Source organism: Spea bombifrons, chromosome 3 (genome assembly GCF_027358695.1).
Source record: "Spea bombifrons isolate aSpeBom1 chromosome 3, aSpeBom1.2.pri, whole genome shotgun sequence".
Classification (NCBI taxonomy): domain Eukaryota; kingdom Metazoa; phylum Chordata; class Amphibia; order Anura; family Pelobatidae; genus Spea; species Spea bombifrons.
Genome location: NC_071089.1, coordinates 102,807,192 through 102,834,022, shown reverse-complemented (window position 1 = coordinate 102,834,022; position 26,831 = coordinate 102,807,192). Strand labels below are relative to the sequence as shown.

Sequence of the window (26,831 nt, the reverse complement as noted above, 5' to 3'; positions counted from 1 at the left end):
CTTGCTGTTGATCACTGCTTAGGCATGTGTGCCCCAACCAAAATGGGTGCTTGCCAAGTGTCCTCTGATGGAAAAAGTCATTGGCACAAATGAAAATGTGCCTTCTTACATATTGGTTGTAGATCGTAGTAGAAATATCCTCAAATCTACTGACAACTCTTTTGCTTGAGACACGGCGGCCCCATGTGACCTACATTGAAATGGTTTGTGTTACGCTGCTTATATATCCTGATCTCGAGTATTGGTTTTAATTACTCTGTTTTTGTGTTCCTAGCCTTTTCTTTTAATCAAAGGAAGGGATGGTTTTAATAATGTAAAGAGCTGCTGCATTATTTAGGGCGCCCTGAATGGTGCTGGCAGGGTAGGATTAATAGTAACGAATTGAAGGCTCAGATAAGTGCATTTTGTTCTGTTTGTTTCCTGTAAACGTTATAACCTACGACTGCAAGCTTTTTCATTTTATATTAATTGTATACACTGAAAATATTAGAATTTTTTTCTCGCGAGCTGTTGATCGTAATGTTAGAGTTTCTGTGCACAAAGGGGTTAATTCACCAAGGGGAGAGTGTGGTTTGAATTCCCACACGTCATCGTTCATTATGAACGCTTACAGGTTTCTCCAGCGAGCAGAGCTGACGTTATACAGGGCCAGCCAAGCTCTCTGGGATTCGACCTTCGTAACATACAGTGACATGAAGGAGCTGAATCACAACGTCTCCACGAACTCTCCCTTTAGTGAATAAGCCCCTAAGTTTTCTAATCTCTTGTACGGTCACACATGGCATTCTTCTCACAGGGCTGGGGCGGGGGATGATTCAGGACCTCTTTCATTGCAGAGTTTAGTGTTTTTGAAATAGTTTAACCTAGACTTACTTACCGGACATATGGTTTATACTGTAGAAATTGGGGAATAAATTGCACTCTAGCGATAGGGCTCAGGAATAAACCTGACACAGGCCAGGGCTCACACGCGGGTGCTTTCTCATTGTTTAATTTCAACACCTGTCTTTATTCTGTATTAGCCGCAATACAGAAGTGTCACAATGTAGTTGTGCAGTCTTTGCATTTGTTTTGCTGTTGTCGCCAGTTCATCCTCATTAACTCCGATCTGTTACCATATTTTCCTCTTTGTTTTTCCTCATTTTGCAGCTCACAATTCTGCCAATGCAGACTTTGCAAACTTTGATGCGTTCGGACAGTCTAGTGGTGCGAGTAGTTTCGGCGCTTTACCCGCATCAAGTCAGACACCTACCCCACCCTTAAACACAGGTAGTCCTGCCTCGGTACTGTAACCTGCATATGAAAAACATTGTCCACCGACAGAAAGCAAGGTGCCACCGCATTATCCCACCTCTTTGCTCATTAATCAGCTATTTTCATTTTCATATTTATTTATCCTGTTTTTTTGTTGTATACTGTTTTTTTTCTTTCTTGTTCTTAGTGCTTGTCTGAATTGTGTGTGTGTGTGCGTGTATATATTATATAGACTCCACCTTTTAATGTGTCCCTTTTTCTTGCTTACAGTGTGTCCATGCGTTCATTTGTGTGCTCATTATACTAAACACTCCACCACAATGAACGTTTGACTCCGCCAGTGGAGATCATGCGCAGGAGATAAGCCTTTCCACTCTCTTTAGAAGGACATGTCTTATGTTCTGCTGACCAAGGAGCACGTTTTTTACATAAGAAATTGTCTAGATTGTTTCCATGATGCTCTTTATTCACCTTGTGTAGCATTAGGTTGTGAATATTACAGCTAAAAAGTAAATTCCAGGACTAAGTAAAAGCATCCCTTCCGATGTATCCGTGTCCAATGAAGTATAACAAGTGGATGGCTTTGTGTTTCACACTTGTGACATACTTGATATGTGTGCCAACCAAGTATATTCAGAAATTAAGAGCCAGACATGGAAAAGAAGAAACCTCCAAATAGTATCAGATATGGCCAAACATTCTAGAGTTCTCCTTTTGTCAGTTAGCTTTTAAAGTAGCCGTAACACTTGGTTCTAGTGAAAGATTTTGGAATTTAGTCTGACAAGGTTTGCAAAACCTCTTGGTGTACAATGTTTATAGAGTATGATGTAGCACGAGTTCTTGAAATGTTATCTTCCTCTTAGTCCTAGTCTATGAATGTAGACGGTATCACAAACCTTCTTTTGACCATTTTGCTAAAATTCCCATCTCCTCGTGGCTGGATGATCCTCGTGGGACTTGTAGTTAATTCTGTTGGCTAGTAGTATAATATCTATGGATCATACCAAGATCTTCACAGCCCCATCATGCAAGCATGGATCCTTTCAATCCTTTCATATGTAATAGAGGGAAATATCCATATCAGTCTAGGCGTATATTCACAGGCAGTGGCACGTGGACACCAGTGAATGTGTGTAGCTTGAATGGTATGTGGCAGCCATTGACCTGTCTCTGTGTGTTTGTTTTTCTCGGGGGGCTTTCCTCCCTCAGACTTTCAGTTTTATCTCTTACCCGCATTTTAATTCCTTCAGACATGGCATCTTGATTTTTCTCTGCAAACCTTCTTTTCTTTTCCACCTTCCCCTCTCACGGTCACTCAGCATTCAGAGCACTATCTTCCAGCTGCAGTTTTGGCGACTTTACGTCTGCTTTCTCTCTGCAGGCCGCTCACCGTAAGTTTTCCTGTCCCTCCGTGGGACCCTCTACTCATTCGATGTGTACTCTTTGTAGAATAGAGAACACTGGTGGTTGTGGTTGAGCCAAGCATTAAACCTTTATTTTCTAATGGCTGTTTGAACGTTAACTTTTAGGGTACTGCACGTCCTTGTGATCACTTTCCTCGCCCTTTATAAAACCCTTATTCAGGATTAATCTACTAAGCTAGATCTAACCTAGACACCCATCCGCTGCTAGTTAACGCTCTACAAGCCTAGTTATCAGAACTGAGCGGTCAAAAGTCACCCAGTCCTTTAATTCTTTCTTACTGGTGAACGTCATCACAGATGAGAGCACATAGTGTTCCAGTAAAATCAATTTCTATACTCGGCTGGATGCATTGGAAAGCAAATTTGAGCTGCAAACAACTGCATTACTAATAACTTGCATCATTTTAGTGTTGAGTAGCATTATTGTGTTATTACACCAACGCAGGCTAAGTGCAGTTAATATATCATGTCCCCTGCCGAGGGGCAACCTGTCTTTAAAGTTAAAGATAGCTGCCTTTTTAGCGTTATCTATTGTTCCCAGTGTAGATGAGGAGGTTCTATCACAATTATCATTAGGCTGTTGGAATCTACCTGGTCTTATTCCAGCATGTTGTGTTTTTCCCCCAAATTAATAGATATATATATATTTGTTTACTAGCAGAATGTTTGCCAATGTACTCATTCACCAGTGGTTTAAGAGCTGTACTTTCTGTTACAGGAGCAAATGCCAATGCAAACTTTGCTCAGTTTGACAACTTTCCCAAGTCCTCGAGTGCTGATTTCGGAGCCTTCAATTCAAATGCACACAGTGGTGCGGCTAGCAAAACAGCTGCGGGTAAGCCGAGCAATCCTTCAGCGGATAAATACGCAGCACTCGCTGATCTAGACAGTATCTTGGGCAGTTCACAAGGTAAGAAGGGGGATTGAACTAGAGCTGTTATCACCTAACACCATTCAGGATAGTGTAGATGAAAGCACTAAGCAGGCTTCTTCTCATGCAAGGAGCTGGATACCTTTTATCACATCAGCATAGAATAACACTACACAAGCTTTTCAACGCTGAGATAGTTATAATGCAAGTGGCTTACTAATCTTAGCAGGCTACATACTTACCATTACTGCCACTCCATCAGCAGATCGTGTGCGGTGTGTGGCCTTTGGGTGGATATGCGCGACCGCACGTTGCATGTAAAAATGTAACAGTTACTGCTTGCCTTGAAGTGTCAGGGATGCCTAGCGGCCTCCAGACCGGCCCTGAATCTTAGACTACAAAGTATGGGAGGGATCAGCAAATTTAGTGAGCGTTCTGAAGCTTTTGCACGTTCAATCCCTATTGTTGCCAGTGGGGGGAGCTGTACTCCAGGGCAAAGCTCATTTATATGAGTTTCTGGCCGTTCCCTCTAAGTGACTTAGTGGAACTTGCTGGACACCGAGGTAGCGTTTACAAAGCGAGATTTCAGACAGCTGTGTATTAATCACGTCTATGTATTCTAGCTGTGTTGTCTTAACCTAGCTTTCTACACAAGCTCCGCACTGCCTATCAGACTAAGTTGTGGCAAACAGTAGAATGGCTGGCTCTTAATCACACTGTCATTGACAATCCAGCTAAAGAAAGTCTGTAGAGGAAAGAATTTTATTTGACAAACAGGACAGCTCTAGCATTGCCGTAAAAAATGAGCTCAGTTCGGTGTTTTGAGCAGGAAACGTCACCCAAAACTTCACGACTGACAACGATGGCGGCGCCCAGGTCTGTAGATAAAAGAAGTTTAATGGCACAAAATGACGTAAAACGACATTATACAGTGCTGTATTTAATGCTCAAAGAGAATGTTATATTTTTCTGTGGGACCTTTGACTTTCCTTTTGCCGTTTTGTTACATGTGGTTTACGTACGGGAGTATTGTGCTGTTTGGGGGCCACCTCTGCATCATTGAGGAGCTTCTGTCTTTAGATGTTCCCAATCTGTGGTCCTCGGTCACTGGAACCAGCTGTAAACTGGGGTATTCCAATAGTAATATGAATAGTGGAGTGTTCAGTACTGGGCTTATGGAGGTATCTTCTTTCAGGTGTCGGTAGTCAACCCAGCCCCTTCGGCAGCACAACGGCTCCTTCATCGACCCCAGCGGTAGCGGCTCCGACAGACAAGTATGTAACAAAAGCGCGCTGTTCCGTTCTTCTAGTAACGCTCTGACAATTAGCAGCGTTTGTTTTAAAGCCGGCAGTTTGGGGCAGGGGTTTGGTCCGCCATCAAGGGCTTAACATCAATACTAATAATAACATCCATTTTTCATGTGATTGTTTAATAAACGTCCTCTACCATTACTTTCAGGTGGCCTGTAATGTATCTTAGAGGCTGGCTTTTGGCATTTGTTGGTCATATCTGTTACTGGGACGGGGGGAGAAACGTCTCCTATAAATAAGTTATAGACGGTGTTAAGGATACCATCGTTCAGTGAAAGCTCTATGCGAGTCTCTTCTGCAGTTGTGCCAATATGGAAGGCCCTTGCAGTGACTTTAACATTTTATAGCGGCCCAAGGTCCAATAGCCAAATATTTTACAGATGTTTTGGGGGAACAGTATACGTTTGCACGGTTTTTGTACGGCTTACAGGCTTGTATAATAACGGCCTGTTTTGCTGCTCTATGGGATGCGTGGAGTAGCACTGGCTTTCACTGTGCTTGTCGTACCAAACAGTCATTAACCAATACAGGTTATAGTGACGACTGGGTAACTGCCTTGTGTAATCTGTTCTTTATGTTTAAATTGTCTTGAGGGTTTACTTGGATTTTTGTCCCCCGCAGTGTGTTTGGGATGTCCTCAGCCGTACCTGCGGCCCGTGCTCACCCGGCTGCACCCACCCAGGGAGCGTTTGGAGGTAAGTGGAGAATGTGGCTGTAAAATCAAAGCTAGTCAGAAGATGTGGCCACCAGCATCTGGTTACTGCTCCTCCGAGCTCACGCAGGTCCTGAATAGTAGTGAAAATCTGCTTGTGTCACTGCAGACAATGTGTGATCTCCCGCTGCTAATGCCGGAAAGAGATGTAATGTACATAAGATGAGGGTTTATTGGGTAAATTGTAGTAAATTAGAATCCCTGAATGGGATAGATTACAGGAGAGATTGCCGGATGACGTTTTGCTGAGTGTAACGCGCCACCATTGCTTCACTCCCGTCCTATATACCTGGCAAAGCAGCGCAATCTCTGAGTGTAAGTGATCAGTCTCGGCATTGTGCGGGTATCGGGTACACCCGGGGGACAAACTGATTTCAAGCCGTAAGTAAGAGAAGGACCTCTGTGTCCTGCTGTGTAATGTCTGTATGACAGCCCCTTTTTTTTTTTTTTGCACCCTTTTAGTTCCTGCTTCAACAAACCCCTTTGTGTCTGCATCAGTTGGCTCTGCCGTTAACCCATTCCAGACCAATGGCAGAGTACCTCCAGGTGAGTACTAAGAGATTATTGCGTGTTACCAGAGAATGACATATGACAGGCATGTCCAAACTTTTTTCGAAGAGTGCCAGATTTGATGAAGTGAACATGTGCGACGGCCAACCATTTTGCCTGACGTTCTTTGAACCATTAAAATGAAATGCAAATTTAATTGGGCAACTTATCTGTGGGGCCTTATCAGTCCCGAGCGCGGGCCGGACTTTGGACATGCCTGACGTATGAAATGATATGGTATGAAATGTGCCCAAATAATTATAACCTATTATTAGTTGATATCCTCACTCCCTCCGTTAACAAAATCTTTTTTTTCCACTGAAAATCGCCTGTGTGGTCCTATGGGTCATGGGATCTTTGTGGATGTTTTTCAAAAATGTTCATGTATTAAATCCAAAAATGAAGTTGCTCAAAATATGTTGTTGTACTTCATTTTAAAGGATTTATTTAATAAAAGGGGAATTGTGGCTGATTATATTTTATGAAAGACAATCTCCAATAAGCTTCTGCTGCAGGAAGAGCTTGGCTGAACCTGGATAATGTATAGCTAAATCAGAGACCTCTCCAATGTCTCCATACTTATTAAATTACGTATTATACAGCCATTGTTGTTGGATAAACTTCCCAGTGAATAGTGTTATAATGCTTGGGCCAACTCTACTTTTAGTGAATAGACCCCAAAGAGAATTGTGTATCAATGTATACTAATCCAGAGGTGCAACATTAAAATATAATCCAAATGATCTATAATCCCATATAACCATGCACACATACTCTGGAGAATAGATTCATACTTGGGGGCATCTTCAAACTAAGGTCCATAAACAAAAACTAAAACGAGCACACCGAGGATTTTTGCTGAGGTTTGTGAGAGTTTATTTGCTTGTAGTGGGTATGATACCCACTAAAATAATTAAAAAAAAACTCTTAAGCCAAAAATGCTTGGTGTGCTCTTTTAGTGTGTGTGTGTGTGTGTGTGTGTGTGTGTGTGTGTGTGTGTGTGTGTGTGTGTAAGAATGTTGATGGGATGATGTCACTGCCAATGGGTGGCCAAGCGTGACCTTAATACTTATATAGCATGATGTCAATGCTCCCATTCTGATTTTTATGATGTTGTTATTGTGTTTGCTAGGAGTCAGAGATGGTCACGCTGCAGAAATGGACTATCAGGGTACTCCGTTTCACCCCTTCCATCCGACGCGTCTGCCCACAGCTGCTGGAGCAGTGGATGTCTGTGAGTAGCCGACTTCATGAATGCTAACAAGTCCGCGGTCTGATAGGGAGGCATGCAGCGCGCACGTTTCAGATAACAAGGTTCTTGGAAATGACTTGAGGTTTTAAGTAATGTTATTGCCGGGAAAAGGCTGAGCTGTACATGAAGTCTGTGGATGCGGTTCGTGATTCCAGACTGAGCCGGCCTTTTGTTTTTCTCACAAACGCCCAGCTAATCTTTATTATCCCCGCATCGTAATGAAGCAGGATGTATGTGAGAGGATGTCTGTCATGTGTTCGTATGACATCGCTGAACCGTGTGCGCTGCCAAGAGACTGAGTCGACACTCAGATTGCATTGCTTTAGGAAAAACCTCTGATTTCACCTTAGGGAGATATCGTTAAGGATTATTTAACCCTTTGCTGTTTGGATCATTAGGATGTTGTGGTGCGTAGGGGTAGTAGAGATGGCTTCCCAAAAAACCTTTTTGTGGTGTTAACGTAAACGTCTTTTTTTTGTTTTGTTTTTTTAACAAAGAGAAATTTGAGAAATTGTTTGCATTTCAGCTTTGCAATAATTTATTCATTGTTTGCCAACAAACTCATAAGTTGAGCACTTTCTATAATACTCTGTTCTTTGCTGGTAATCCTTCCTCTCTCCTTACTTTGTCAGCATCGTTCGGCACAGGATCTCTAAGCATGCCTGCTGGCTTCGGGACACAGACGGCCTACAGTCTTCCTACCAGCTTCAGCGGCAGTTTCCACCAGCCAGCGTTCCCTCCCCAGACAGCCTTTCCCCAACAGACCGCTTTCTCCCAGCAGCCTAATGGAAATATACAAGGTACAGCCGATATACTATGAAGCTTCCATTATGGCCTTCCTACGGAATCAGTTAAGCTAGAAAAGTCATGACCATAATAAGTGATAAACACAGCTTGCCCCTGACTAGTGTTTAGGTTTCACGTGGCTTGTATGAATGTAACAGAATGGCTTCTGCAAAGTAGTTCCAGGTGCTGGCTCAGCCATTTTTTGTGTCTTATGTTAAGTGATCAGGCCAACTGTAAATAAAGCCCGTAATCAAGAAGGAAATGCCTGGAATTCTAAGGGGGGTCCTCGTGTGCATAGCTTTTGGAGTCATGACAATCTTTTGTTTTCCAGTTTCTGGAAATGTTTTGGAAATATGTGGTTAAATAACCAGGCACTAGGTTACCCCAGGAAAGCAGAGTTCAGTTGCTGATGCGTTACATACGTTATTGGTGTGTTTCTTAGTTCATGAGTAGTGAATAGGGCTCTGGTTAGAGCACAGCATTTATTTGTACCAACCTACCTCGTGTGACAACATGATTGAGTGCCAGCCATGATGCCAAGAAGTTAGCAATGACTAAAACCAATTGATATGGTTAACACATGCCCCAAGAGGTAGGAAAGTAAGCTGTGAATAACAACCAACACCCGTCATTTTAAAGAGAAGTGCAGGGAGATGCAGGTTGGCATGTAGGTGGCAGCGATCTCTGATTGCGGAGTGTCACGCTTCAGCAATAGCGGGCTTTAGCAATAGCGGCCGGTGATCAAAAAGTTGAATATTGCGGCTAGCTAATCCTAAACGTATAACTGTTGCCACAATAGGTAGAAGATAATTTAAGCTTTAGGGTAAACAAATCTAGTTCCTACAGTAGGCATGAAGAAACGGTCATACTCAGCCAGGGAATTTCCTGCAATAAGTTTGTGTTTTGGTTCAGACTTCATAAAGCCTACCTGTCGTATATACTTAAATGCGAAGTGGATGGCTAAGGACACTACAGCTTTTACCATGAAAAACATGACTCAATTCTTCGGTTCTGTACAATTGAACTGATTTTTCTGTAAATACACTTTAGACATTCTAAAAACCTCTGTCACTATATCCCTGCTTACTCCCCTCTTTCTAAAGGAGCCGGATTTGCTGTATTTGGCCAGGCAAAGCCTGTGGTTACCCCGTTTGGTCAGGTTGCAGCTCCTGGAGTCTCTAGCAATCCTTTCATGGTGAGTATGGCATTGAATGTGTATATATATATATATATATATATATATATATATATATATATATATATATATATATATATATATATATATATATATATATATATATATATATATATATATATACATTATCTGAATACAAATAGAAGAAAACCTATCTTCTGGTCCACTGTATGTAACAAAAAAAAAAAAAACGTTTACAGTCATTCCCCAAACATATTGCTTTTTATGATAGAATGCTGGTGACGTAAATGCTTTAAAGCCACGTGCGTTCGGTGTTTTCCACAAGTAGCAGCCATTAAACATGGTCTTTTTATGGCTAAAGGATTACTTCATATATATGTCCCATCATATATATAATTTGGGGGTTGCTAAGCTAAAAGAGGACTATAGGTCATATAGAGTGCTTAAAATCCTCTGTCTGCCCTTACGACAAGATCCAGTTTATTATTGATTATAAGTATATATTTTTCCCCTTGTGTTCACTATACTTGTAGCTGCTCTTTGAAGCACATTATAGCCATGCTGATGGCCGTTACTCTAACTTCTCATCCCTTGTCTCTCCATCCACAGGCCGGTCCTCCCTCTGGGCAGTTTCCAGCCGGAAGTTCATCAACCAACCCATTCTTATAGCCTTAGACTAACACGGGATCTTACTGGGCGTCCGCGTACATGTACTGCCTCTTGCACTGTTTGTCTTGTTTAACCAGCGTAAGCTTTAAACACAGGGAGTTCTTTGAGAGCCTGCAATTATATATATATTTTTTTTGTATTTAAACAAAAAAGGAAGAAAAACAAGGAAATATGTGCAATTGGGGAGCCCTTTTTTCGTTAACTCCTTTGCTGCCCAGATACTTGACAGTGTGTTTCAGACCTGTACGCTGGAGGCCCTCTGGACAGCCAAGGTGTTAACCAGAGGCGTATCATGTATATTAAATTTGGTAAGTTATTGCAGATTCCATATTCATCAAACTGCAGTACTGTATATAATTTTTTTTTCTTAGGGACTAGGCAATTATTCATATCAGTATTTCTAACTCTTAACACCAATATGCTGTGTTGGAACAAAACAAAAATTGTTTAAGAATCAGCCATGTAAAAGGTCATAATTTTAGCAATCTGACTTCATTGGGAGCAGGATTCCAAAACTTCAAAATATCTATTACAAGTTTTATTCGTTGAACAACAAAAGCTTTTATTTTTTCCCCAATAAAGCTACCCATTTCTACGCGCCTGAAATCTCCACACTTAGGACTCATGTCTGCATAATAAAGCTAATAATGTTTTGCTACAGTTTGCAGGTGAAAAAGAAATATTAAAATATTAGAAAAAAATTCTGCTGAATTCTGTGGTTTTTTTGCAGACAGCCTCAAATGTATATTAAGATTTCTTTATGTAGCACCAACGATTAATTTATACACATTCGTTATACAAACTTTAACCACTATAGACAAATTCACATGTCAAGGAGGATTTTTGGGCAATTAAGCTTTAAATATATTTACACACTCTATATAACTATTTTCTTTTGGTTTAGAAAAAAATCTGTATAAGTGTACTTGAGGTATACGTGCAAATTCAAATGCAATGGAATACAATATCTGAATGAGACATTCGTCGGTACAGACATACACTTGTCTTCCTATTGAGGAATACACACATGATAAACCTGTATGAAAGTTCTTAAACAGTAAAAAATACTGATAAAGTGACTCATTTTACTGAAGGAACATTGATTTAAGGAAAAATGGCAATGTCCATTCAGAGAAAGTCCACGGCCTTTGGATTTAACTCCTATCTGCTTGTTTTACTTGCATACTTAAAATTATTCGTAGACGTAAGTAGACTTCTACCACATGGTCTTCAATAAGAAGTAGAAGATATTGGTACATATTAAGTATAAATAATACCAATCAAGAAATGCCCAATGTTTGAATGAAACATTGGTCTGCAGCGTTTTTGGGCAGTAGCCACGATGGAGGGCAGTTGGGTAATTATGTAGGTAGATACCATGCACCACAACCATCTTCCTGTCTGGTCGTAGGGTTTGAGCCTGAAGTTCAATAGGCTTAGGCAGCTGTATGGATTTTTAGGCAACTTTTTTTTTTTAGAAGAATTCAAGTAGGTTCCTACACACGAGCCTCCGTAGGAGTACCATGAGACTTGCGTGCAACCTATACAACAGCCTAAAGGCCTGTAAATCAAATAAGAATTGTAAAAATCCAGGATATTGACGCATCGTCTGTTTGTCTTGAGGAACTCTACATATTATAGTCCTGTGATTGTCACATCAGCTGGTTTGGAAGTTTTTTTTCTTCTTCTTCCGGGAGAGACTTTTCTTAGGTAGAAACCGTAGGCCTCTAGAGCAGTCCAGAATGTTGCAATGTTTCAGATTACACCGGCCAGGGTTTGTTTTCTGGTTGTCTGTCTTAGGACGGTTGCGTAACACCCTGCTTGGACACCCATTGGAACGGTTGTTTGGAGTTTGAGCCTCTAAAATTGTGTTTGGATGTTGGTTTCTCTTGCCTTGCAACACAGCGATATCAGGATGTAAAGACTCCTTGCAAAGAAAATTCCAGCGATAACTGCAAAGTAGCTTCCATAGATCAAAAACTGCAAAGAGACCAGGAAACCTTTTATTCGGGGTAACAAAGGCTGAAGAAAAGTTAAAACTTTTTGCCGACATTATCTGGGTGCAGATTTTAAGAGAATGTTATAATTGACTAATAAAATATTACCTGTGTGACAATATCCAGTCCAAGGCCCCGTGGATCCACCACGATTACAGTCAGGATTGTTTGAAGTGCTAAAGCTACAAACGTGTTGACCCCAAACATTAAAGCGTAACGTTCCATACTCAAATTAATAGCAATCTGGAATCTGAAGACAGGGAAGATAACTTATACGCAGGCACTATGAATGTTGTTAATGCAATTTTATTAGGTTTCGTTAACTATGTGCTGTGTGGATTGAACTGATCGCAGGAGAAATGTCCCGGCTTTGGCCCTTTTATTTTGCCCAAGTAATTTTGTGGGTTGGAATGTTTTATACCTCATAGCTAATTTATGGTTTGTGAATAAACCCATACAGCAATTCAAGTCACCGCCAAGGCCAGCCCAGGCCAAGATACATGAGCACTAGTTTTCTAACCCCTTAAAAATCGGTGAACTCCTTGCACACACCGTACCCCACTCTGTGCCTGACTTCCAGCTACAGTTTATTCTTTAGAGCTTGGGGGCTACTGGTCACGTGCCTTATGGATAACCTGCTTAAAACTGCAGATTTTTAAAGTGCACCTTTCGTTTTAAAAGATGGTAACTTTACCTATGTAATGTGCTAGCAAATGTGTAGATGAGAAGTTATCTAAATTAGTAAATCCACTCTAAATCTCTGTGCCATTAGGTACTGAAAAATGGGTGCCAGGTGGGCTGCACACACACGCAGACACCTGCATGTTCCACCGGACAATGTCTCACAATATACATGCAACTGTACACAGAATGAGCGGAGCGGAGTGTGAGCTCCTGAGTGGCCGTTTTGGATGAGGCATAAGACCAGTGCCACCATTGATCAAATAAGTAACTTTTTATATAATGTCTCATCCATACATTTGTAGTTACAGTTGAGGTTAGCCTAGCTCTGTTTATGCTCTATCAATACTCCCCATCCCTGCTCGTCTGTCCTTTGCAGAGGAAGCCGATGCCTGCAATGTAAATGCAACTCAGAGGTGACTCTACTTACGTAGCAATTGTGATGAGGAGCATATATGAAGACTTGAAAATCAGATATCCAGTGTAGCATACCCAGATGTTGTTGGTGTAATCCATGAGGAACAGGGCTCCAGCATCCACGGCAGAAAAAATAGCAAGTGCCAATTCACCAGTGAGCTCCCAATTCACCTTCACGAAGCCAACCAACAGAGCAGCCAGAGCTCCTAAAATGTAATGTTTGTTCTTAGTGAGTGTAGGGTAAGGTTTTGGTTTCCATTTATTATGAATCCTTTATTAAAAGCAGAATGGAGTCCTTTTTGCATGCTCAGTAGCACTCCCAGCGGAAGCTGGGGAGGAGTTAAATAAGAGCAACGTCTAAATTCTAGCTCCAGAATGCCTGTAACGCTTTGCATGCGGTAAACATCACAGGAGCTGATGCAAAACATTAAAAAATGATTACAGTTATACAATTTTGATGACTAGGCTGTTCTTTTATGATACACAGAAGCACATCCTTCCCTACTTCTTTCCTCAATTATCCTGTCCAATCAATCAATGGCTCCTACAAGATGTAAAGCTCTTACCCAAAAATGTGGACACAGCCTCCACTCCTCCATTGTACACAGCTGCGTTATGGGCAGGCGCCACATGTTCCCATAAAACCTGCACATAGTTTACAACTTGGTTATATCCAGCTGTGGAAAGTGCCCACCACAGCGACCAGTAGATGAGCTGCTTTGAAGAGTAACAAACTTTTAAGTCTTTGCACAGCAGCCAAAGCACTTGGAAAAAACCTTTGTTCTCTGCTTTGTCAGGTCCCATTTCAGTTATTGGTTCAATTCCTATCTCCTGCTCACTGGATAATTGTGGCTGTGATGACTTTGGTGCAACTTCTCCCACTGCTTTTCTGTGGAAGAACATGCTTTTGCTTGGCATCGGGAGAAAGAAAGATGAGATGAAAGCCACAGAGACTGATACCAATGTAATCACATTTAAGTAGAAGTATGACACACCAGCCAAAGACACTAGGATTTGTCCAAGTACAGCAGCTACCGTGAAACCAACCAAAGTTATACTCCGACAGTAGCTGGTGACTTTCTGATAGTGTTCGGTGTCAACTACGCTGTAGATGTAGGAGTAATAGGCCACTTCAGTTGCAGTAACCAGGCCATAGGCAAATTCCATACCTTGCATACCTGGTACACCTCGGGCAAACAGCAGAAGGACCCATGTGACGATAAAGCTCAAACCCTGCAGAATGATGACAGGTTTGTATCTCAGGTAGTCTGTGAGAAGGAATACTGGGAGCAGAATTGCCAGGTAACTGTATGTCCATACTGGGAAAATGGAGTTGGTCACCTAAAGTAAGAAAGGATCAATACTTAGACTTAAGAACATTATTACTATGTATCAGCATATTTAAATCATTTCACTTGTCAAAGAAACTATATTAGAATTTATCTTCAACTTCCCTGGTACCGCCAAAACTGAAACTTGTCTGCTTCTTCATATCTAACAGGCATGTCTGGTTAGGGATATGTGGTCACCCGGACTGGTGTTTCTCGCCGGAGAGCAAGCCCACCTCCCGGCGCCCCTGTGCTTCCACACTGGTGTAACACACACAAATACACATTCCTACTCTGAACATTGTTTTCAAGGTAGGGACTTGACACATGGGAACTGGTGGAGTGAACCTGCAGATACTTTACTGGAAGGGTTGTTTCTTGTGATGAAGATGACCCTGACAACCTCTCCTCCTCCTACATGGGCCAATGAATCACGCAACTAATTGGCTGCTTGAACCCATGAACCCATGAACCCCTTTCAATTCTACCTCTTCTAGTAATGTATTTAGTAAACACTTCCAATATGATGTGGTTCTCGATCATCTGGAATCGTACCAACAGCCTTCAAGCATGCGCTAATAAAACTTCCTCTCCTCGAATTCCCTCCTTGACCCTCTACAGTCTGGTTTCAAACCCCTTCACTCTACTGAAACGGCTCAAACAAAAGTCTCTGCTCTCTGCCAAAGCAGAAGGTCACTTCTCCATTCTAATACTACTGGATCTCTCTGCTGCTTGTGATACTGTTGATCACCACCTTCTTCTTGACTCGCTTGCTTCTACAGGCATTCGAGATACAGCTCTCTCCTGGATCTCCTCATAGCTGTCTAACCATCCCTTCTCTGTCAGCTTCTCTGGGAAGACATCATCACCCCTTCCACTTTTGGTTGGCATCCCCCAGAGCTCAGTCCTTGTCCCTCTGCTGTTCTCTCTTTATACTTCATCTCTTGGCAAACTAATCAACTCATTTGGCCTCCAGTAGCATCTATATGCAGATGAAACCTAAATCTACCAGTCTTCTCCTGATCTCTCTCTCTGTCTGTCATGTCCCGTATTACCAACTGCTGGGCCTGGACAATGGCTATACTTCACAACTGATGGTAAAGTTGTGGAAAGGAAAGGAGCTATGGATTCCACCTAGACAGTCTAGAACGTCAGAAGTAGCCTACAGTCTCTGCGATGTAGGATTATACTACTGCAATCCTTCACTGCGCTGCCGCACATTACAGACCTTAATGAAATAAATTGAAGCTGTGCAGCTCACAGTTCTCTAATAATGATCTTAAATTATGTCAAAAATGACTACACTTTCAAGATGAGTTCATATGTCTCAGCTAGTTGGAAAAAGCATCAGAGTTAGAGAAAACAGGTAATGTCTGTATTTTGATTCAACTGACAGACTGTGCTGTTCCATTAAATTAATTCACTATCATTAACAGGATAATCACTTACCTGTTTAATAGTCAAATTGTTTTTTGGTTCTTTTTTTGGTAAGATATGGGGCCAGGAACGGATCTGAAGGCTTCAGAAACGCATAGAAGCCGTAAATACAGAGCATTAGTGTGGGGTAAACCCATCCACAATACTCCTTCTTTCAACAGAGTCTCATGGCTTCTAATGTGGAACACAGCTGGTATTACTTCATCCAGACTGCTCCCCCTGCTGGCTACTCACATGCATGACATGACTATGGAGCTTTGCTTAGTACAGTTTGATCAGTTGTGAAGAGATCAGTGAGAAAGTGAAAAACAACATTTCTCCCTCTTCGCACAAAGGGAGAAAGTTTTATTTTTTATGAAAAATAAAAATAAACAATACAGTGAGCTCAGCGATGTCATTGTGAAGCTAGTATTAAAATTACTACCCTATAGAATATTATGTAAGGAATGGATGTGGCCCTCTCAAACATAAAAAATACGTATGCAGACCATGTCTGTAATCAGGGGATGTTACCGAACATAAATTGGGTTGTTGTTCATCAATGACACCTACCGGGAAGAAAAATTACAAAGTGTGTTTTTTTTAATTTCAGCTTATATTTTTTTTACATACTAGCAATAACAGTTTTTTGTTGTTTTTTTTTGCATATATTTATGGTTACAAAGGAAAGCAGTATTCCTTCTAAAAAAAAAAAAAGATGTATTATTCAGTGGGTACATTAAACACAAGAAAGGGAATCTTGATTAAACCAACTTACGGTAAAAATAAAAAAAACATACTGTATGTAAGGTACTAAAAAAACTTTGTATGGGTTAACTTGTCAGTAGCAGCCAAAAACAGATTGTCAGACAGTGTCAGACAATACATAAAGTGTGAGATTCAATGTCAGTCTGGCTGTAGTGCTGTCAGCTCATTTTTTATACTACAGCTACAAGTAGTGTACTTCTATTGCAGAAAATTGACTAAGATCTGATCATTATTAGTTTAGTTGGTTTTGATTCCAATTATCAAATGCCTTTAGTATACTTTTAGTATACTTTTAGTGCTGGTCTGTGGATTGTAGAAGATGCACAGATTTGCTAGACTGCAGCCAGTAGAACACAAAATATATATTGTGCACAAATTAGACAGGCACCCCAAGGCATGGTGTGTCCAAGTGGTCCATCAGAAGTTCTTTTGTGTCCACCAGAACCAGCTCCCCCATTGCATGCTCTCTGTGGCTACCTCTTTTGTACTGTTCCCCGGTTGTGTTCAAAGTTATACATTTTGTACATTTGTGGTCTGTAAAAATTTGAAAATGTCTGTGAGAGAGAGATTACTTTTCATGGTGTGAACAGAGTCAGCAGGCATGTACGACAAAGCAGTCAGGTAAACGTTACTACACCAGTCCCAGGTAGGAAGAAGCCTTCTTGCTCAGAGTTGGAAATACTACCAACTGCATGCAGCAGCCGCAGAAGCAATTCTAGCGAACGTCCTGGCCACCTACAAAAACAAGCTGCAATTTAAGTTCCGCCATGGAGGGGTCATATGCTAGTGCCTTGGTGTAAACTATTCCATGGTAAAGCTGAAGTACAGAATAGAACTACTACCAGTGGGATCACAACCACTGCAAGAACTGCAATCCCTGTATTGTCTCCACAGCAAAGATGGGCAGGCACTGGTAGATGGTAGCAGAAGGTGGTCTGTTGCAACAGAAGCGGACATTACTACCATCTCTGCCCAAATAGAGGTACACAGTCATCAACAATGTCAATGATGTAGACGACCTGGATTTAGACTATGAGCCCCAGGAAGGGGAGTGAGGTTATACATCACTAATAATTTGTTAGATATGTTGCTCCTTACACTCTGCGCAAGCAACTGTGTCACTATGTCACGGGTTCCCCTACATGTGCTAGCACCCCTACTCGTCATGGAAAAAAATCACTCACACATCATGTAGCGCCTCCCCGATGTAAAATTCCCAATCCCTCACACCCATGCAGAGCAGCAGCACTAGATGCACTGGAGAAGCAGCTGTTTGGGCCCATGATTCTATCATGTGTACTACTTAAGCTCCCCAAAGTTACACCATATAGCGCTGTTGCTATATATCACCGTCCCACTCTGAGGTATCAATTCATAAAACTGGTCCAATTTTGGGACAAATTCAGGCCCATACTATGTGGCTGAATATACACTCTTGATGGAGAATGAGAGCTGTGATGGAGGGGAAGCTGAGGGAGAATGAAGGCTGTGAGTAGGAGAGAGCTGAGACAGAACGTGGGTTGTGAGTGAGAGCTGAGGGAAAGTGTAGGCTGTGTAAGGGGAGAGCTAAGGGAGAATAAGGACTGTGAGAGCAGGAGAGAGAGAGAGAGGGAAAGGGACGACTGTGAGGAAGGGAGAGCTGTGGGAGAGTATTTGCATGTGTTAGACAGTATTTGTAAGTGTTTATTGTTTGCATGTGTGTGAATGTTGTCAGCATGTGTGTGGTAATGCACAATGTGAGTGTGTGTGTCAGCATATGGCGTGTGTGGCTCACACAAGACACTGTAGAGAAAGGGACACCCAGGTCCTCCTGCAGGCTGCCTATGATACAAGTGGCCCTGCTTTGGTGGATGCAGGGAAGCAACAAGCATGCAAGTGAGCTGAACAGCAGCTGGGTAAAGCTGTCAATACCATATGTGTTAAACAATATTCACATGTTTACATATATATAAAGGGATAGGATGTGTAGAAATTGCATGGCAGTTACATGATATTGTTGCCAATGGGGGCCCCGTAAAAGTGAAGCACAGACCTGACCATGTAAGAAGGTTACATTTGACCTAGGGAAAGGTCTTCCCAGTACAACTTAAGATATGGATAATTTATTTAAGGTGAATCTAATCACCTGATATAATGGTAAAAAAAAACAGATAAAAAGTTATTATTGCCTGAATGTCTAAATAGCTAAAATTAGAAGAGTTTCTATACCTCAGCTAGTTGGAATTCTAGCACCTTAAAGGATCAGAATGAGATAAACAGGTAATCCCTGCATTTTCTGTCAACAGAAAAGCCTTGGAATTTGAAACTATGCTGTCCCTTTAAATTAACTCTGTCATTAACAGGAAAAACACTGGGAAATAATTGTTACTTACCTGCTCAACAGTCAGATTGTGTTCTGGTCCTGTAAGATACGGGGCCAGGAAGGGTTCTGAAGGCCTCAGAAAAGTGAAGAAGCCATAAATACAGAGCAGAACTGTGGGGTAAACCCATCCACCATATTCCTTCTTCCAACAGAGTCTCATGGCTTCTAACGTGGAACACAACTGGTATTACAACATCCAGACTGCCTCTTCCCCGCTGCACTGAGATCTTGGAGTATACTGATGAGGTTAAAGTACACTGTCGTGCATCAGTTTGAGGAGGTGCCCAGGTACACAAGATAATTACAATTGGCTTTCATCTTAAAAGGGATTGCCCTTTCTACAACGTACAGCTGGCACTACCAGTTCCAAGGAGCTCTGAGCACTTCAGACTAATTTATGGTAGTCTCAGTCAATATTGCCACAGATTTTCAATGTGATCCAAGAGTGAATCACTGGAGCATAAAACATGCCCACATGTTGTTTTAATAGGGCAAACAATTCACACCGCACTAATTACAGTAAAAAGACAATTATTTATGCGTCAGAGCAAGTATGGCATCGGCCACCTGTTTAAAAGAAAATTAACATTGAATACCCATCCCAGGACACAAGCGCCATAGCACAAGACTTTGCCTCTCCCAAGATGGCGGCGCCCGTTAAAAATAAATAAATATATATATTTTTTTTTTAAGTTAATCAAATTAAAATAAATAAAAATGTGGTAACATGTAAAAATAATTCCCCGCTGGTGTCACCATTAGGGGAACCATCCATTTTCAACAAAACGTAAACATTATATATATATATATATATACTGTATTTGCTCGATTATAAGACGACCCTGATTATAAGACGACCCCCCAAAATCTGAATATTAACTTAGGAAAAAAAGAAAAAGCCTGAATATAAGACGACCCTAAAGGAAAAAAGTTTTACCAGTAAATGTTAATTCATGTAAACTATTTTTTTTAATAAAAGCTATGATTGAGAAAAATATTTTTTTTGTTTTTATTTCCTTGTATTTTCCAACCTGCCCCCCAGTTACGCACATCTGCCCCCAGGCTTGCCACACCAATATGGCACTGTGGCCCGATATGCCTTTTAACCCTCTATATGCCACTGTGCCCCATGGTATGCCTTTTGACCCCCTATGTGCCACTCTGCCTCCAGAAATGCCTTATACCCCCTATATCCCATTCTGGCATTTAGGGGGTTAAAATGCATATTATGGGGCAGAGTGGCATATAGGGAGGTATAAGGCATTCCAGGAGGCAGAGTGGCATTAAGGGAGTTAAAAGGCATTGTATAGAGCACTCTGCCTCCAGAAATGCCTTATACCCCTATATGCCACTCTGGCATTTAGGGGGTTAAAAGGCATATTATGGGGCAGAGTGGCATATAGGGAGGTGAAATGCCTTATACCTCCCTATATGCCACTCTGCCCCATAATATGCTTTTTAACCCCCTAAGTGCCAGAGTGGCATATAGGGGTATAAGGCATTCCAGAAATGCCCTATGCCCACATTTAACACACTAACACACACACACACACACACTTACCGGTGCTTCCAATTTCCTGCTGTTTCGCCGAGGCAGCAGGTTGACGTCTCCTTCCGCTGCAGCCGGAAGGAGGTGGAGTTGGCAGCAGGGGTTTGTCTGCGTCCGTCGCGTATACCTTCCCCGGCTGTCAGAGATCAGAGTTCCCCGCACCGGTGCGGGGAACTCTGATGTCTGACAGCCGGGGAAGGTATGCGCGACGGACGCAGACAACCCCCGCTGCTAGCCACACCTCTTTCCGGCTGCAGCGGACATTGTCTACGCGGATCGCTGCCCCGGCAATACAGCAGGAAGCACCGGTAAGTGTGTGTATGGGGGGGGACAGGAGGATCCAGGTCCCCTGCAGCGGTGCGGGGGATCTGGATCTTAGTCTCATAATCAGACCTCTATTTGAGGTCTGATTAGAAGACGACCCCGATTAGAAGACGAGGGGTATTTTTCAGAGCATTTGCTCTGAAAAAAACCTCGTCTTATAATTGAGCAAATACGGTATATATATATATATATATATATATACTTTTATCATTAGAGCAAGTCCTAAAATTAGCCCTATATCTTCACAAAAATCGTTGCATGGGAAGAGTAAAAATACTGGCATTAAAAAAAAGCATGCTTTGATGGGGTAAATTGAAATAGGACATGGGCACAGACTGAACAAATGTCAAAATTCCCCAAAATTGCACACCTCCCAAATATGGCATTTACACCTCCATTAAACCAACAAACCCATGCATGAAATCACTGTACACAGAAGATGTCGCTGAAAACATATTGGGGTGCAGGAACTATAAATTCATACCTGAGTTACAATGTGTGTGTGGGAAAAAATGCACAAAAATGTCTGCCACAATGTTTGGCAAAGGCTGGTGGTAGAATTTTAAACACGCTGTCTAGTTTTCAAATATATATGGTTTGATGGGTAGATTGAACTGACTGACTGGAAAAAAAGCCAAAAAAAAAATTGGGTATTTCTAAACTTAGGACAAATATTAGAATCTATTTCGCAGTTTTTTTTTCATTAAATTTGGAGAAGAGTAAAATATTTTTCAAGCAAAATTTGAAAAAGTCCTTTTTTCCCCAAATTTTTCACCATATTTTGAATATGTATATATACCGTATTGGCTCGATTATAGGCCGCACCAGTTTGGTGCTATTTTAAAGAAGAATTTATTTTTAAAGAAAAAATACACATTAGGGGAATGGTAATACCTAACACACAAGAATACGTGTATTTTAACATTTTTGCAGTTAGTCAGCATATGTTATTTATAGAAATATGTAAAAACCAATAGTCATTTTAAGGTCCCCCCTTAATTCATTATGCACCTTACTTACAGATATTCCACTCTTCCCCCCTTATATGCTTTATACACCCTGATACTAGAAATGCCACTCTGCTCACTAGATATGCCACTTCCCTCCCCCGACTTACCAATGCACCCCCAGACTTCCTTCCTGCATGCATCGCACAGACGTTCACCGGCTGCCAGAGAGCAGTATACTGCGCTGCGGGGAATCCTCCTCTCTTGCAGCCGGTGAACCGCACCTCCTTACGTCTGCAGCGGAAGCTGCCTACGCGAATCGCCTAGACGTCTACCCGCTGCCCCGACTACACACCAGGGAGTCAGAAGCACCGGTAAATTGGGGGGGAATAAGACAGCAGGATCCAGGTCCCCTGCAGACCTATTTGAGGTCTGATTATAAGACGACCCCTGATTATAACAGCATTTTCTCTGAAAAAACCTTGTCTTATAATCGAGCAAATACATGTATGGCCTGTAATAGCCTTTGATCTGAAGGGACTGTAATCAGGGAATACTAGGGAAAGGTCTAGCTAATAAGCAATCGACTGCTTGATCCGAAGTCTCTGTACAGTTATAGAACATTTCAGCTCAAGCTGGTTTTTCAGTTATAACAGTTTAGCTCACCTCCCAGGGATTAGAGGTTTAACCTTTGAATGCTGGGGGTTGAAACACATTTGCCCTGTTTGTGGCTGGGACAATTTTCATAGTTCTGCGGTTGTTTGACTTAGGCAATAAAAGAAGACTATATTTTACCCAAGGAAACATGTCTATATTACACTTACGCCTACTGTGGCAAAACTTGGCACCCCCAACCTATTGAGTTGTATTGAATGTATTCAGATAGCATTAGCCAGTGCATGGAGGATGGTTTTGCATCAACAGATCTCCCATGGACGTCCTACTACAGCGCTTGTGTTCCTGAATGTCCTGGTTGGAGGCTAGCTTGCAGAAAGAGACATGTACCGGTCCAATGTTTATAGTTTGACAGCCATTTATTAACTTACAAAATTAGGACGCACAACAACAAAAAATAAAACTGATGTTTCAATACAACTCCTGGTATTGCGCCAAAGATATTAGTGGTAGGCCACCTCTATCAATCACATAATCTTTAATTTGGGGCATGACTGGGGCAACCATGATGCCAAGTGGGAGGGGGGTGGGTGACGGTTGGCAATGGGTTCTTGATGTTAGTTTTTGTAGACAACTCCAAACTGCCTCTAGCACAGATTACCACAAAATGTATTAACATATCCTGTTGAGAGTAATACGTTTATTTGCTTATGAATGTTCTGTTCATATTAATTATTTCTTTGGAATGGAAGCATTTACCAGCCCTTAATTGACAGCCTTAAGTAGCCAATCAATGGTAGGGGATGTCGAATCCTGGAAGATGGATAACATACTGATGTGCGTGTAATGGTCTGAATTAAGAAACAAAATAAAACACAGAAAAAAAAATCTTCAAACCATTTAAACCTTGTATTTTTCTCATTTTACTAGTATAATGAAGGATGTGGCCAAAAACAAACACCTTTTGAGGTACAATTAGTGGCATGGCCGTGGAGGGATCATTTTAACTCCTCACTTCACTATACATTAGAAAGGATTAACAATGGCAGGAAGCTCCAGCTAGAAAGGCTGACCTGACGCTAAATATCGCTGAACTTTCAGGGGTTATGCATGTGTGTGTATATGTGTAAGGTCTTGTATGTGTATGTACCGATATATGTGTGTGTTAGAGTGGCTGTGTGTGTATTTATATGTAAGGTGTTAAAAGTTTGTACGTGTGTATGTTGTAAGTCCAGAACTGTCTACAATTCTTATGGAGTTTAGCTGATAACGGCTGATGGTACATCATGGGAGCTGCAGTCAACAACAAAAAAATGAGTGTGTAGTGCAGGTCACCATAACCCCTGTCTATAACTGCAATTCCCATGAAGTTCTGCCAGCAATATGGTAGATGCAATCAACAAAAGTAGAGCTGAAACAACGAATCGATAAAATCGATAATAATCGATAACGGAAATCGTTGTCGACGATTTCCGTTATCGATTAATCGAGTGATCGATTCGTCGTTGGAGCACTAGGCTCCTTTTACTTACCTCCGCCAGCGTTCCCCGCTTCTGCTCCACGCTCTGCAGTCTCCGCCTTCTTCAAGCTACGTGACGACGGATGTGACGCGCGTCTACTATCAAGTTTGAAGTTGGAAGTGGAACAAGTTCGTAGCGGAGGTAAGTACTCTTTATGTCTATTGTCTGTGCGAATGTTTATGTGCGAGACTGGGTGCGCGGCAGAGTGTGTGTGTGTGTGTGTGTGTGTGTGTGTATGTGTGTGCGCGGCAGAGTGTGTGTGTGTGTGTGGGTGCGCGGCAGAGTGTGTGTGTGTGTGTGGGTGCGCGGCAGAGTGAGTGGGGGGGTGCGCTGCACAGTGTGGGGGGGTGCGCTGCACAGTGGGGGGGGTGCGCTGCACAGTGGGGGGGGGTGCGCTGCACAGTGGGGGGGTCCGCGGCACAGTGGGGGGTCCGCGGCACAGGGGGTGGGGGGGCAGGGGATGCAGGGCAGGATGTGAGTGCAGGGCAGAGTGGGGGTGGGGGGGCAGGCCAGGAGACTGGATGCAGGGCAGAGTGGGGGTGGGGGGGCAGGCCAGGAGACTGGATGCAGGGCAGAGTGGGGGTGGGAGGGCAGGGGGGCAGAGTGGGGGTGGGAGGGCAGGGTGGCAGACTGGGTGCAGAGCAGAGTGGGGGTTGGGATGCAGGGCAGGGTGTGAGACTGGGTGCAGAGCAGAGTGGGGGTTGGGATGCAGGGCAGGGTGTGAGACTGGGTGCAGAGTAGAGTGGGGGTGGGGGACTGGGTGCAGAGTAGAGTGGGGGTGGGGGGGCAGGGCAGGGTGTGAGACTGGGTGCAGAGCAGAGTGGGGGTGGGGGGGCAGGGCAGGGTGTGAGACTGGGTGCAGAGCAGAGTGGGGGTGGGGGGGCAGGGCAGGGTGTGAGACTGGGTGCAGAGCAGAGTGGGGATGCAGGGCAGGGTGTGAGACTGGGTGCAGAGCAGAGTGGGGATGCAGGGCAGGCTGTGAGACTGGGTGCAGGGCAGAGTGGGGGTGGGGATGCAGGGCAGGGTGTGAGACTGGGTGCAGGGCAGAGTGGGGGTGGGGATGCAGGGCAGGGTGTGAGACTGGGTGCAGAGCAGAGTGGGGGTGGGGGGGCAGGGCAGGGTGTGAGACTGGGTGCAGAGCAGAGTGGGGGTGGGGGGGCAGGGCAGGGTGTGAGACTGGGTGCAGAGCAGAGTGGGGATGCAGGGCAGGCTGTGAGACTGGGTGCAGGGCAGAGTGGGGGTGGGGATGCAGGGCAGGGCAGGGTGTGAGACTGGGTGCAGGGCAGAGTGGGGGTGGGGATGCAGGGCAGGGTGTGAGACTGGGTGCAGAGCAGAGTGGGGGTGGGGATGCAGGGCAGGGTGTGAGACTGGGTGCAGGGCAGAGTGGGGGTGGGGATGCAGGGCAGAGTGGGGGTGGGGGCACAGTGCAAAGGGGTGGGGGCACAATGCAAACTTGTGCGCTGGGTGCAAACTTGTGCGCTGGGTGCAAAGCGCAAACTTATGCTGGGTGCAAACGTGTGCTCATAACAAAATAAGAATGTTAATGTAAATTTTAAGTTGTTTTTTAACATCTAGTTCATAAAATTATTTTAAATAAACGAAAAATTTGCATATTGTTTTTTTTATCCGATTAATCGATTAATCGAAAAAATAATCGGCCAACTAATCGATTATTAAAATAATCGTTAGTTGCAGCCCTAAACAAAAGTAAGCATTTGTAAAGCAGACTTAGTGTACCCCCACCAGGGCTGGCCCGACAATGGAGCCGAGTGGGGAAACTGCTCCAGGCGGCACTTTGCTGCCCCAAGCCCTTTTTTTTTAAAGCGGAAGAGAGAGAGAGGGGCTCCGAGTGGTTTTCGCTTACCAAGTTGTCAGAACTCTCTCTCGGTGCCGGCTTATAATGCTGAGTGGCGGAAGATGATGTCATTTCCGGCGCTCAGCATTACAAGCCGGCACAGAGACCAAACAGGGGGACTCGCTGCAGGACTGCTGAAAGGTAAGTACAAGGAGGGGGGGGGAGTAAGGGTAGATAATGGGGGGAGGCGGCAGGGACGGAGGGAGAGGAAGGGTAGATAATGGAGGGGGGGGGCTGCATTTTAAACTTCGCCCCAGGCGGCATTTTGTCTTGGGCCAGCCCTGACCCCCACCCTCAAGGCACAATCTACAGCTTCTAGCTACTATTCCTATAATAATTTACTAGCAATGCTGCTTGCTCAGCATCATGGGGGTTGCAGTTAAGAAAAGTTAATATTATGTACTGTGGTGTAGCTCTGCAGGGCTGCCATCAGAAATCTTGGGTCCAGTACATGCTTATGCCAGGGCCCCCATGCCCCTACCATCAGTCCGCTGCATGTCCATCCCAGTGACCTCCCATTGCTCCACCCATCACTCCACCTTAAGATCCTCCCATAAGCACACCTAATGAGAACAGGGGCAAGCTTATGGTTAGTGGTGCCTGGGTACAATATTTCACCAAGCATACATACTAACACACAAGCTTGCTATAATACCCATTCACCACTTAAACACACATTCTTTCGCCTGCTCATCTTTTCCCCCTCCCAATGCGCCACTAACCCTAGGCTCACCACTGACATTCTACGCCATACTCATGCTAACATCATAAATTGGCACACACAAACACATGCTAACACTAAATACTAACACACATACACTCATGCTTATACCATACACTTACATACTCTATAACACCATACCGTAACAGACACACATCCTATGTCATATGCTCACAAACATTAACACCTTACAGTAACACACACCACGCACTCATGCATAAGCATGATACACTATACACCATGATACATATATAGCATGAACCCTATACACCAATCCACACACAATATAACACTACATGCAGTATATACGCACTCATGCTAATGTCATACAGTAACACATGCACAACA

At 43.1% G+C, this 26,831-nt stretch overlaps 2 protein-coding genes across 6 annotated transcripts in view; one reads left to right on the top strand and one right to left on the bottom strand.

Annotated features, from left to right (window-relative positions):
• The window catches only part of AGFG1 (ArfGAP with FG repeats 1), a 37,428-nt gene extending 26,845 nt beyond the window's left edge, over positions 1-10,583 (top strand). For 2 of the 5 annotated variants that reach the window (XM_053459808.1, XM_053459810.1), the window contains exons 6-15: positions 1,150-1,269; positions 2,574-2,645; positions 3,397-3,588; positions 4,745-4,823; positions 5,481-5,554; positions 6,034-6,117; positions 7,253-7,354; positions 8,005-8,172; positions 9,262-9,353; positions 9,924-10,583. In XM_053459808.1, the coding sequence (XP_053315783.1) occupies positions 1,150-1,269; positions 2,574-2,645; positions 3,397-3,588; positions 4,745-4,823; positions 5,481-5,554; positions 6,034-6,117; positions 7,253-7,354; positions 8,005-8,172; positions 9,262-9,353; positions 9,924-9,983 (1,043 nt within the window). In that variant the 3' untranslated portion in view covers positions 9,984-10,583. The remainder of the gene's footprint in view (positions 1-1,149; positions 1,270-2,573; positions 2,646-3,396; positions 3,589-4,744; positions 4,824-5,480; positions 5,555-6,033; positions 6,118-7,252; positions 7,355-8,004; positions 8,173-9,261; positions 9,354-9,923) is intronic. The other 3 variants (XM_053459812.1, XM_053459811.1, XM_053459813.1) reach the window with 3 other exon arrangements.
• Positions 10,584-11,806: 1,223 nt separating this feature from the next.
• On the bottom strand, positions 11,807-19,161 carry SLC19A3 (solute carrier family 19 member 3). The gene is made up of 5 exons (XM_053459930.1): positions 18,963-19,161; positions 13,645-14,419; positions 13,092-13,284; positions 12,089-12,230; positions 11,807-11,963 (listed from the first exon to the last, which is right to left on the bottom strand). Exons 1-5 carry the CDS (start codon positions 19,110-19,112, stop codon positions 11,844-11,846), a joined length of 1,380 nt encoding a protein of 459 aa, XP_053315905.1. The 5' UTR covers positions 19,113-19,161; the 3' UTR covers positions 11,807-11,843.
• Between the last annotated feature and the right edge of the window lie 7,670 nt (positions 19,162-26,831).